This window comes from Panthera tigris, chromosome D4 (assembly GCF_018350195.1).
Source record: "Panthera tigris isolate Pti1 chromosome D4, P.tigris_Pti1_mat1.1, whole genome shotgun sequence".
In the NCBI taxonomy this organism is placed as follows: Eukaryota; Metazoa; Chordata; class Mammalia; order Carnivora; family Felidae; genus Panthera; species Panthera tigris.
Window position 1 is genome coordinate 80,857,975 of NC_056672.1, and position 13,734 is coordinate 80,871,708.

General features: G+C 40.0%; 1 protein-coding gene across 2 annotated transcripts; it reads right to left on the bottom strand.

Annotated features, from left to right (window-relative positions):
* Positions 1 to 739: 739 nt before the first annotated feature.
* LOC102965258 (olfactory receptor 1L8-like) lies at positions 740 to 10,830 on the bottom strand. 2 transcript variants are annotated; one of them, XM_042964062.1, is made up of 4 exons: positions 9,811 to 10,830; positions 5,699 to 5,801; positions 5,110 to 5,172; positions 740 to 1,486 (listed from the first exon to the last, which is right to left on the bottom strand). In XM_042964062.1, the coding sequence occupies exon 1, from the start codon at positions 10,828 to 10,830 to the stop codon at positions 9,886 to 9,888; it is 945 nt and encodes a 314-aa protein (XP_042819996.1). In that variant the 3' UTR covers positions 740 to 1,486; positions 5,110 to 5,172; positions 5,699 to 5,801; positions 9,811 to 9,885. The 2 variants fall into 2 exon arrangements, with proteins under 2 accessions (XP_042819996.1, XP_007094574.2); XM_007094512.2 differs by having other exon boundaries at positions 5,110 to 5,271.
* Between the last annotated feature and the right edge of the window lie 2,904 nt (positions 10,831 to 13,734).

Sequence of the window (13,734 nt, forward strand, 5' to 3'; positions counted from 1 at the left end):
GGTCAAATTTTGGAAGTCTGCCTGTTCTGTACTTAGGTTAACCAAACATGTGAAAACCGGAGACTTAGTCATGGTGACCACCCGTTCCTTTTTGTACACATAGATAGCACTTGTCTTCGTTGGGCTCATTTTGACAATGACACACGGGTAATCCCTTCCTGATTCACTGATATCTTATCAAAACACTCAAAATGATTTTGACATGGACCCTTTGGAACTCACTGTTCTCAGATGGTGGACAACGTGGAAGGCATGCCTGGTAGGTGTGGACTGTGAATGGAAACTCTAGTCCTGGTTGTTTGCTATGTCCAGATGTTTTCTCTCCAGATGCAGATGTGTCTGTGCCATGTCTGAAAATTTATTCAGAATTTGCACTTTAGCTAAAGGTCCCAGCCTCCTTAGATCATCCCCTCACCTCTGCTGCAGGAAGCCAAGGAGAACAGGGAGGAGCAGCCCACATGCTCAACAGGTTTTCCAACACTGCTTCAAATTTCTTACTTGTCCCCACCTCTCGTCCCCAGCTCCAGCCTGACTCCTCACTTCAGGAGACCATTACCCAGAGTAATGTGTCCAGAGACCTCTCCCAGCCTGTAATGGTTTAATTCCTTCACTGGGCCTCCTTGGGGCCGCTTGTGCTCTGAGGGAACAGGGTATTCTATCTGCTATTCCCTTGGGGAAGTCTGCTCGGTGCCCTCTCCAAGGTTAGAAAGCAAAGCAGAGCCCAAGGGGATGGAGAATGGGGCCTCCTACTTGGTGTTGGCAATATTCTCCGAGCCTGCGCAGATTCATGGCTAGGTCTCATAGGTGTGACTCGGAACAATGGTGGGTATTTTGGAAGATGGGGATGTCAATGGAGGAGACTTGGTATTTTCATTTCAGGGGGGATAGTCTAGGTAATTAGGGGGGCAACAGTTTTCAGATAGTGGAAAGGTGGGTGTGTGTGCACACACACAAGCATGTGTGTGTTTGTGCTAGTCCAGGGACAAGTGATAAAGGTAGATTAGAGTCTGATGTTGGTTTATGAGGTAGTATCAGGTTCATTGGGTTCAAGGGGTATTGATGATGTCAGGGGCTCTTAAGTTTTGGATTTCCAGTATGAAGTCAGAGTAACATTTTACATGGTTTATCCATTGGGAAAGCTCTTAGACTTGTTCCAGTTTCAGCTGAAGTAGTGGCCCAGCTGATGTGGAGTCATCTGTCCTCTGAAGAGAACCTCTGACTCCTGGGTTAAGGAGGAGTGTGCAGGCATGGCTCTTTGGATGCTGGGAAGCATCCTCAAGAATTTCTGTACAGATCAAAGGAGGTGGGAGCATGCTCAGGAGAAGGACCAGACTTTCTGTTAATCTATATGTTGGGGGTCCTGAAAGTTATCCTCTGAAATACCCTAGTCACATGAAAAAGAACTAGTCGAATGCTTGGCTCCCTTCCTTGTTTGCTCTCTCCTTCACTTTCTTTTTTTTCTTTTTTCTTCCTACTTCATCCTCTCCTGAAAAGAATGGAGTTGTTTAGAAGACACATACAACAAACAAGAAAATAAATATATTTAACGACAAAATATCTAATTAGAAAATAAATTAAAAATAGCTGAGGGGCAAGACACAAAAAAGCAAAGTGTAGAAGATGATAGACAGTGTGAGGGAGGGCACAAAATCAGAAGGAAGCTCTGATACCCTTGCTGGAAACGCATTTAGCTCTGCGTTCGCTAATAAGCAAAGTGGAGAGGGTAAGAAAGTCATGTATATGACTCTCAGCATCTACGAGATAGAAGCAAATTGGTTTTGTAGGAGATGCATTACCAATTCTGGCTCTCTGATCTGAGAAATATCTCTTGTGGGTTTTCACGAAGAGATTACTGTGCACTGCAAACAAATCCTTCTCTACAAGACCCTTAGAGGAAACAGAAAATTCTTCTAACTGGATCAGTGGAGGCTTTGGGGGCATCCTGCCAGGATCCAGTTTAGTCAAAGTGATCCTTAGGAGGCCCATAGTGTAGGCAGGTAGGCAGTTCTCTGATGATCTGGCTTGCCTCAGTGTTAGTCTTTACTGAAGGACAGCAATTCTTTTTTTTTTTTTTAACGTTTATTCATTTTTGAGAGACAGAGACAGAGCGTGAGTGGGGGAGAGGCAGAGAGAGAAGCAGAATCTGAAGCAGGCTACAGGCTCTGAGCTGTCAGCACAGAACCCAATGCGAGGCTTGAACTCACAATGCGAGATCATGACCTGAGCCAAAGTTGGACGCCCAACCGAGCCACCCAGCTGCCCTGACAGCTACTCTTAATGTAGAGACATACCTGACTCTCCCAGTGCATTGTTAGGCTACAAGAGACTGTGCACCCTCTGACATGGTGTGTACATTTCCTATGTATGTAGAAATGTGCTTTTTTTTTTCTTTCTGGGGATGACATACACTCTTTTCATTAGATTCTCACATGGATCTTGACCTAAAATGGAGCTGTCTACACAGAGCACTGGTGCTTAGGACATTCTCCATGAATGTCATTTATCTCCACTAGGTTTTTTTTTTAATGTTTTATTTTTGAGAGACAGAGAGACAGAGAAAGAGGGAGGGAGAGAGAGAGTGGGGGATGGGAAGAGACAGAGGGAGACACAGAATCTGAAGCAGGCTCCAGGCTCTGAGCTGTCAGCACAGAGACCGATGCGGGGCTCAAACCCTTGAACTGTGAGATCATGATCTGAGCTGAAGTCAGATGTTCAACCGACTAAGCCACCCAGGTACCCCAAATCTCCACTAGGTTTTGATAGTTGTGTTAGTGATGATGAGTTCTGGATTAGCAGGTGCTCAGAAGGTCACTCCTCTGTGTCTGGTGATGTCTGTCAGCCATGCTGGGCTAGGACTGAGATGTACTTGCCAGGTTAAGAAGCTTAATGAGGACAGGGGCCTTTGCACATTCTAGTTAATGCAATTGGCATCCTGTGGAGTGGGGCAATAGACCCTTGCTTGCTCAGGAGGTTAATTCACCTCTGCTTGGTTGGGAGACTGGAACATTCCCCTGATAAATCCAGTCCTCCCATAGAGAGGAATTTGGAATCTGCTCTAACACAATGATCAAGGCCACCAAACTTCTGTGCCCAAAGCAGGGTCACCATAATTTTAGCCTGGAACTTTCTTTTTGTAGCTCTGTTTTTAAATTTCAGAAGTAGTACATGCTCATTCAAATAATTTAGAAGTTTAGTTAGTGAAAGTGAAGAGTCTCCCCTTCAAATCTCAATAGAACTCTTCCCTTTATACACAAACGTGTTTATATACAAATGAAGCCTTGCTATTTGTATTGTTCTGCAACTTCTTCCCCCCATGAAATATTCTATCAGTGCATATAAACAGCACTGATATTAAAAATTTCTAACAACTGGACTACTGATATAAATTAATTTATAAATATAAAACATATATTCCACTTAGTGTCTAACTCAACTTAACTGTATACATCAGGGGTTATGAATTATATGGCCTGCTGGCCAGATTATGTCCACCACCTGTTTTTGTAATGGAATTTTGCTGGAACACAGAATACTCATTTGCTTACATTTTGTCTGCGACTGCTTTTGCACTACAGTGGCAGGGTTGAATAGTGACAGAGACTGTATAACCTGCAAAGTATTTACTATCTGGCCTTTTACGGAAAAGTTTGTCAAATCCTGATAAATATTATAGAGTCCCTTAGCAAGTCATTACAAGCTGTCAGCACAGAGCCTGATGTGGGGCTCAAACCCATGAACCATGAGATCATGACCTGAGCTGAAGTCAGACGCTTAACTGACTGAGCCACACAGGTGCTCCACATGTATCACTTTTCTAGAGGTAAATTCACTTCTTTCCCTGGTTAATAAGTCTCCCTGGGTATTACATCAACTGGAAATTTTGGTTTGGTTCCCTAAAAGATATTTTAATTCTGGAAAATATGTTATAACTATGTTCCATTTCCATTCATTTTTATAAATTGATGTAAAAATTTTTTACTATATAAAGCTGAATGGCTGCGACAGAGAGATTAAATAATGCTTAACACATCCTCATTAGTTATTATAACAATGCCACTTTCCTAACCTTCCCAGAAAAAAACACCATTTTCTTGTATACCATACATTTCTTGTAACTGGTGTAATTACTAAAGATCATTCCTCAGCAAACTCTAGTTTCTATCTGGTCTGGGGCATAATTATACTTCATTCACCAAAAAACGAGTTTTCTATTAACCTAGGATTTAGGTATCATTGTGGAGCACTGTCCATTTGTCTCCCATGGGGATGATCCATAGTTGATCCTTTACCTGTTCAAAATTACCAATAGTATCGCAGAAAGCCAAATTCCTTTTTTAGAAGTGTCAGTAAACACCATCCTTACCAGTAAAATCTTGCCTTGGTTTAGGCTGGCCATACTGTTCCCACAAATGAACCTCCTCTTGTCTGAGCCTGTAGCACAACTGGCCACTGCTGTTTAAATATATCGGATGTTATTGCTGTCAACATAGCAATTGTTCCTTCCTGGGTGAGGGTGTGTGTTTTTTCCCCGCGGTTATTGACAAACAAGGTGTTGAGTCAGTTTAGTAAAGGCACAGTCCATTCAAATATTGCTTCATCATATTTCTGGGCCAAATGCCAAGTTCAGGCAGTTTACTAGAAGAAAACTCCCTCTGGTGACCATTTAGAATGTAACAGTGAGACTTCAGGATAGTAATTTCTCTTGACTCCATACACTTAATCAAGCTCCTGACTCCTTAACGACCTGTTAGTCCTCAGAGCCAATGCTGTATGATCACAAGTGTTGTTGCCATGAATATTTGTGGTGCAAGACTAATTCAAGTACACTATATTCACCAAAAAAGTGTTATGTTCCTCAAGGAATTGCCAGGTGAGCATGTTCACATAGCAGGTGTAGTTAAGTTCAAGTATCCCAAAGCCTTCCCACAATTTTTTTCGGAGGGGGGGTACTTTGCAGAGTGAAATCATCATTGATATGTGACAACTCTGTAATGTCAACGTTCCCCTCTCGTTCTTAGGTCTCTTCTTTTCTTGTTCTCCCTTCCATTCCTTTTCATGTCCTTAAATCTTAGCTTTAATATGAGATCAAAATTTTAAAAAAACATTTACCTCTTGGACATCATTGTAATTCCTTGAATACCTGGTGGTATAGTTTTCCATCCATGTTTATATCTGGCAAGTTAAAAGAGCAAATTAAATTCCAACATTTTGGCAGATGACAACAATGTGTGTTCCTCATATACAGGTACTTGCTTTAATAAAGGCGTCATCCTGGTTAAAGAAACATAATGTAGCAGTTGTTAGCTAACAGTCACAGTATTCCCAGTGAGGTTCAAAGGCAGGAATCAAAATGATAAACATAACAACATGGCACTAAAATAATAATTCCAATCTACTATTATCTAGACAGCTCATCAAGGAACACTGAGTGATGTCTTCCCTTCAAATTGTATGTATAAAGGGCAGTGTGGCTTTGGTCCAACTGTCCTTGGGAAAATGAGTCCTGGGGCATATTCTAGTATTGGCCATGACTAAATACTACATATGAGAGAAATAGCTAAGTCTATTACTGTCATGCACTGAGGTGGTTTTTAAGGAAAGAGTGAAAACTCCCTTTCCAGCCAGTATTTTCCATTATGTTATTTCTTTTCAACTGCCACAGGTCTCTCTCACTTATTCTAATCATTACTTGTCTTACCTAGACTGGGCTTCACTGAATAGACATCGCTGGTTCAGCTATACTGCCCTCTAGCGGCACGTAGCGGGATTAGGCTCTCCGGAGCTGCTGCTTTTGTTCATTTCTGGGAAGGAGAAGAAAGGCAAAGGATGATGGGCGAATCTCCACTAGGAAAGAGGGAGGCAGCACCTATGGTCACTCTTAATTTAGGGCCGCTAGGTGAAGTCATTATCTGGCTCATTTTTCTTTTAAGAATATGCACAAGTTTAGAGGAATTTAAGTTGAATTCTGAGCTGCAATGTCTCCTTCTGGACTGGATGTGCAGATGTTATCCTGGACTCAAGTCAATTGGATTGACAGGACACAGAGGCATTTTGTGAGGTGCAGATAACTTTTGTGAGGTGATAGGTAGCATCATCTCTGTCCCTCTCATTCCTACCTCTGAATGTCCCAAATTTTCAAAGATATTTCCCTAATACTGTCCCTTGTATTCAGATGAAGCACATATTTGCCTGGTGTTAATCTGTCCTGTGCACAGGTGCTGATAGTCCCAAAGCCTCTTCTCATTATCTCCAGGTCATCCAACTTCTTTTAAAATTGAAATGTAGTTTACATCTAGTAAAATAGTGCAAATCTTAAGTGTATACCTTTTACTAATGATTTGTTTATCTAATTCCTGTTAGTGAACATTTGACTTGTTTTTAGTCTGCTCTATTATGAATAAAGCTGGTGTGAATATTTTGTACAAGATTTTTTTGTATAGACTTAGGGTTGTTTTATATTTAATTTTATTAGGAATTGCCAAACTGTTTTCCAAAGTGATTACATAATTTCACATTCCCACTATCAATATATGAGAATTTTGGTTGTTCCAAATCCTACAAAAATTGTGTATTGTCTTTTAAATTGTAGCCATTCTTTTGAGTGTTATGTGGTATCACATTATGACTTTAATTTCCATTTACCTGGTAAGTAATTATGCTGAGCATCTTTCACATGCAGTATTGGCCACTTGAATATCTTCTTTTGTAAAGTGTCTTTTCAATTTTTATAACTACTTTTAAACATTAAATTTATGCTTTTACTTTTTGATTTGATTAAGTTCTTATATATTTTAGATATGTTTTTTGTCTGATATATGTAGTGTGAATATTTTTCCCATTTTTACTTTCTTTTTTTAAGTTTATTTATTTGTTTTGAGAGAGAGAGAGAGAGAGAGAGCTGGGGAGGGGCAGAGAGAGAGAGAGAGAGAGAGAGAGCATCTCAGGCAGGCTCTGTGCTGTTAGCACAGAGCCCAATGCAGGCTCCAACTCTCAAACCATGAGATCATGACCTGAGCAGAAATCAAGAGTCAGACGCTTAACTGACTGAGCCACCCAAGCACCCCTCCATTTTCACTTTCTTAAGGTGACTTTTGATAAGCAGAAGTTTTGAATTTCATGAAATCTACTCAATAATTTTTCTCTTATGGTTGGTTCTTTTGTTTCTTGACTGAGAAATCATCACTCATGTCAAGGTCACAAATATATTTTTCTATTATTTTTGGATAAAAAAAATTTAACAGTTTCAGCCCTTACATTAAATCTATGAGCCACTTTGAATTTATTTTCATGTATGGTGTGCAGTAATTAGTAGGCTATTTTCTGTGTGCATATCCAGTTGCTCTAGCATAATGTATTGAATGGGTACTCCTTTCTCCACTAAATTGCATTGGCACTTGGTCAAAAGTCAAGTGATTATATAAATAAGTATATATTTCTGTGTTCTCCATTCTGTTACCTTGATCTATTTATCTATTCTACACCACATAAATACTGCACTATATTAATTATGTCAGCTTTGTAGAAATCTTGAAATTTGGTAATGTGTTTCCTCCAACTTTGTGATTTTTCTTCAAGGTTGTATTAGCTGTTTTAGGTTGTTTTAATTTTCATTTAAATTGGGCTTGTCAATTTCCAAGGACAATGACCAGGCTCCTGCGCTGAAATTTGGAGTAAAGTGCATGGAATCAGAGTTCACTCTCCCACAGCTTAAGCAGTAGCAGCCTGGTCACATTTGGTGTAGGGTATCTATAGACTGTGATTAGGGGAGGGGGTCACAAAGGAACATAAATTACAATGACCTCTTGTTTCTCAATGGAAACACTTGATGCAGTAGGACAATCCAGGTTTATCCTTAAACTTTCAAAACTTTTGGTTTCTAGAATGTTATATACCATCAAATTATAATTCGAGTGGCAGAACCAAACTATGATGTGTTTCAGATATGCATACACATAGAAAGTTTCTCCTCTTTGGTACCTTGCAAAGAAATTCCTTCACCATTGCATTGGCCATCTGATTTATTAATCGGTTTACATTTAATGTGCTATCAATATTTATTTAAATGAATTAGAGATTACAAGTGTGCATTAATTGGAAATTCTCTCTGTCCCCTACTACACTTACATTCTTACTGCATTGACTATACCCACATATATATTTATACAATCTTTAAAAACATAATGAATTCATACTTTTATACTTGTTCTATATCTTTATTTTTCCACCTAATGGCTTTTCAAGGAAGTAATAAACATTTATTTGATTCTTTCAACTTGCTACATATTCTTTTTTAAAAAAATACTTTTTGAGAGAGAGAAAGCAAGCAGAGGAGAGGGGCAGAGGGCAGGGGGAGAAAGAGAGAATCTTAAGCAGGCTCCATGCTCAGCACAGAGCCTGATGTAAGAGTTCGATCCCATGACCCTGGGATTGTGACCTGAGCCAAAATCAAGAGTTGGATGCTCAACTGACTGAGCCACCCAGGCGCCCCTCAACTTGCTGCATATTCTTACATTCTATGTAACTAATCATAATATCTCCATTCTTCAGAGATAAGATTTTAGGTTGTTGCCATTTAAAAAATGTTGATGTTTTTATTTATATTTGGGAGAGAGAGAGAGAGAGAGAGAGCACAAGTGGAGGAGGGGCAGAGAGAAAGGGAAACACAGAATATGAAGCAAGCTCTAGGCTCTGAGCTGTCAGCACAGAGCCTGAGGCAGGGCTTGAACCCACAAGCAGTAGGATAATGACCTGAGCCAAGGTGGGACGCTTAACCAACTGAGCCACCCAGGTGCCCCGACTGTTTTGCCAATTTTTATCTGTAATAACTGGAAATCAGTGAAAAAATGTATCTCAATATCCAATATACTTTTATGATACTATTTCCATAGGTTAGAACCCGAAGAGTGGGAGTTTCTAGAATAAAGTATTAATCACATATTTTTAAACATATATGTTTAGGGATAGATGGAGGAAAGAGAGGTTCCAACTTCCTCCTTGTGGAATGGATAACTTTCATATAATCACTCTTGGTTCTTGTTCTTTCTGGCTATTACCATTTTTAAGTTGTATAGTAAAAAAATAAGAGGAAATATAAGAGAAATAAGGCCACAGCAACATAATCAAGAATAGAAAGATAAGGAGCACATGGGTGGCTCGGTCAATTAAGCATCTGACTTCAACTCAGGTCATGATCTCACAGTCATCAGTTTAAGCCTTGTGTCAGTCTCTGTGCTGACAGCTCAGAGCCTGGAGCCTGCTTCAGATTCTGTGTCTCTCTTTCTCTCTGCCTCTCCCCCACTTGCTCTCTCTCAAAAATAAATGGACATTAAATTTTTTTTTAAAGAATAGAAAGATAAGAGTAAAGGCAAAATTTAATTTTTAAGCAAGAATAAGTTTTATGAAGGAAAAAAATAAGAAATTATAAAAATCCTTATAAGAAAATTAGCTAAAATTTAATTCCTCTCCTCCCCTTCCCTCTCTCCCTCTATTCTTTCTCCCTTGAAATGTTTACAAAGATATTCAACAGCTTTAAATTAGGTAATCGTTTTCAGCAATATACTGAAATGTGAAAGGTATTGGAGAGTAAGTCTTAATAAAAGGACAGCAATTTTTTCAGGAAATATTAGTTGGAAATGGTTAGTTTAAAGTATTATTTAGAGGATGAGAATGTGATGAATCTTTGTGAGAAAGTTGAGGAATAGTAAGGAAGAGTATCATGATTTAAACAGAGTGGGGGACAATTGTGGGCTGTCATCAATGCATGTGATCACCCACAATAGCCGTGTCTCACATGGATTAAAAAAAACTAACCTCTAGCAGTTCAGTGGTTCACCAAGATCTAGTAGATATTAGATTCAAGTGAAGCAGATTCCACTTGCGTGTTTGTCAAGAGGGTGCTGCCTGGGATTTCCTCCTGCCCATCAGCTTCCTCAGGCCCTGTTTCAGGTCTTTGTTTCTCAGGCTATAGATAAAAGGGTTCAGCATGGAGGTAAGAACTGTGTAGACAAGTGTTGCTATGTGGTCCCTGGCAGTGTAGGTGGATAGGGGCTGTAAATAGACGTAGAAGATGCTTCCATAAAAGAGGGTTACCACAGTGAGGTGAGAACCACAGGTGGAGAAGGCTTTGCGTTTCCCAGCAGCTGAGGGGATCTTGAGAACTGTGATGAGGATTCGTATGTAAGAGAAAGTGATGCACAGAAAGGGGGTCACCAAAACAACAGAGCCTTCTGACATTATCACAATTTCATTGAGAAATGTGGAGGAGCAGGACAATTTCATCAGGGGACTGAGGTCACAGAGGAAGTGATGGATAACATTGTTGTCACAGAAGGTGAGACGATTCAGTAGCAGTGTGTGTAGGAGTGAGTGGAGGTGAGGAAGTGAGCAGGAAAAGGCCACCAGCAGGACACAGCGGTGGTGGCTCATGGTGGTGACATAGTGGAAGGGGTCACAGATGGCCACATAGCGGTCAAGGGCCATGACCGCCAGGAGGCAGCTGTCAGTGTTGCCCAGAGCATAAATAAAATACATCTGTGTCAGACACCCAGCATAGGAGATGGTCTTCTCTGACAGAAAGCTCAGTAGCATCCTGGGGACAATGGTTGTTGTAAAGCAAATGTCAGTGAAGGACAGGAAACTCAGGAAGAAATACATGGGGGTCTGGAGCTGGGGGTCAGAGTGGATGGCGAGGATGATGAGCAGGTTCCCTGTTATGGTGACCAGGTACATGGTGAGGAAAAGGATAAAGAGTGTCTTCTGGTCTTCAGGCTGGGAGGAGAGCCCCAGGAGGATGAACTCAGAAACACTGCTGGTTTGGTTGACTCTTTCCATTGACTTGAGTCTAGTTATATACAAGACATTTATTTTTTTACCATACTGTAAGACCAGAGCCCAAATCCTGAGAACCCAGCAAGTCTGTTTTTTCTCTGGTTGCAATTAGTTGCTCTGTAGGGACAGCTTATTAGTCTCATGGTCCTTGATTTGGTCCTTCCTTCCCAAATCCATGGGCATCACAAGGGCCTTATATTGAAGGCTGGAGGGATAGAAGAATTTACATTTAGAAACCATATATGTATGCAAAAATACCTATGAAAACATATTAATTTTATATATATTAACTGTTGACATATATGTGCTTTTTCTCAGTCATATCCAATTACCCGGTGATGGATATCAAAGTGGCCTCCATTTATTGCTACTACAAAAGTTTCTGCAATGAGAGATCTTGAATAAACAAAGTGTTTTAAATCAAGTTTTTGGAGTTAGCATATTCATTTATATCTCACCAATGAACATATTACATAAAGGTTCTCAAAGTTTGAGACACTGTTTATTTATATATTCGTTGTTGCCATAAAAATCTCTACAACGAACATGCTTATATCATGAAAGTGTTTGAAATAATTTCTTTAGAAGCAGCATATTCTTTCACACCTTTTCAATGACCCATTTACATTAGATTTTCATGCATTAAAAATTCTTATTCTATATTAATATATTCATTTATTTAATGTTGAAATATCAATGTATTAACTCATTTAACAGTTAAATGCTGTACAGATATTAACAATTCTATAATGTCATGTACATCATGGCGATTATAGTTATAACATTGCATTGCATATTCCAAACTTGCTAAGACAGTAAATCTTTAAAAAAAATGCTTACAATGCAATGGTAAATTGCTAAACATCTTTATACCTCAGATTCACTATGTATGATATTGGACACAAATATTCACATGCTCATGAGAATTTAGTGAGAAATGAGAAGACAGAAGAGAGACAAGCATATTGTGAACACTCAGGAGAAACCCTTTAAAAAAATTTTTTTTAATGTTTATTTACTTTTGAGAGAAAGAGAGAGACAGAGGCATGAGTGGGGAAGGGGCAGAGAGAGGGATACACCGAATCCAAAGCAGGCACCAGGATGCAAGCTGTCAGCACAGAGCCCGACGAGGGGCTCAAACTCACAGACCGTGAGATCATGACCTGATCTGAAGTCGGACGCTTAACTGACTGAGCCACCCATGCGCCCAGGAGAAACTCTTGATCATCATCAATCCCATTGTTGCTTTCCCTTATCTGCTATGACTGGTTGTCCTCAAAATCAATTACTCAGATGCTTGAAGTGTCATATCCCTCAATGCCAAGTGGTCAGACTAACCTCATGATTTTGTAAGATCCTATGGAAGGATGATTTGTTTAGGCATTGAATGATCTGAGTGAACCAGTAGTTAAAGTTAAAAACAATAACCAATATTATTGAAAATGTACTACATGTCAAGCTTGTGCTAAGCACCTCACAAATTCCCACGATGAGGGATCACAACGTATGTGTTGTTATCAGAAGCCTGAGGCTTAGAGTGAAGTGGTTTGCTCAAGGTCACTAAGTAAGTGAGTAGCAATCAGGATTTGAACTCCAAGAGGAATCACTCTGAAGCTCATGCTCTTAACCCTCAGGCTACACTTCCTCGTGTTTTGGTGTATATACTGTCTGTCACAATCACGCACAGGCACTGTTTTCCTCACTGTGTCATTTCCTAAATGACCTCCCTTTCTTTCCCTCTTAACTAACAATCTTTCTTTTCCCATGTTCAGAATCTATCCTTGTAGTGGCTGAAGAGGTGACCAATCTTGCTGTGTTACACAGATTGTGGATTTGAAATTTTGAACATCTATGATTAATTGGCCAAAATCAGGTGGAAAAAATTGGCCATGCATGTCTGGGGCATGTCTGGCATGGAGAGTTGTGGTTGGTGCTGGACAGTGTCCTCGAGTTAAGACAAAAGATGGGGGCTTGATTTGTCCTTGGTCACCTGCTCAGAAGCTGATTCTGGATGTTTTATGAATAGCAAATGAGACACCATGTCTGCAAGACAGTTTTTTAAACACAGGTCAATATTAAAAAGTGAGCCATCTATGAAAAGGCTGCCTGTGGAAATAAGAAATTAGTGGAGATTTGGTTTAATTAATGATATTGGGTGATCCAGGTCATAAGTGAGAGGATCACCTATTCTGATAACTAGAAAAAAGGAAGGTCTTGAATCTGAGAATCAGGAAGAACAGTTCTCAAAGCACAGGGTAAGTGTGTAAGACTGGGAATACAATAGTTTCCTTTCCTTCTTTCTTTCTTTTTCTTTCTTTCTTTCTTTCTTTCTTTCTTTCTTTCTTTCTTTCTTTTCCTTCTTTCTTTCTTTCTTTCTTTCTTTCTTTCTTTCTTTCTTTTTCTCTCTTTCTTTCTTTCTTTCTTTCTTTCTTTCTTTCTTTCTTTCTTTCTTTCTCTTTTCCTTCCTTCCTTCCTTCCTTCCTTCCTTCCTTCCTTCCTTCCTTCCTTCCTTCCTTCCTGTGTTTTGCTTCTAGCAAAGCACATAGGGTAGATGGTCTTGAGGTCAAACTGGATGGACTGAAAACCAAAAGCTGGGTGGAGGTTTTAGTTGGACCCTATGACTGCTTAATCCACACAATATTTGAAAATTCAGGGAGGAAAGAGTAAGTGCCAGAGGTTGGAGGAGCCAAGAGGGTGGCCAGCTTACTGAAGCTCACCTCCAGATCCAGATGCTGCTCTTGCCTTCCACTTTCTCCAGAAGCTGGTCTGCACCACATCTGCTACTCAGCTGCAAGTCTGCTTCTCAGCCAAGCACAGCCCCCTCATGTTTCTCCCATGACACTCTGGGCTGATTAACAAGGAGAGGAACAGGAAAGGCGGGGGAGCTGATGTGCTACTTGGAAGGGA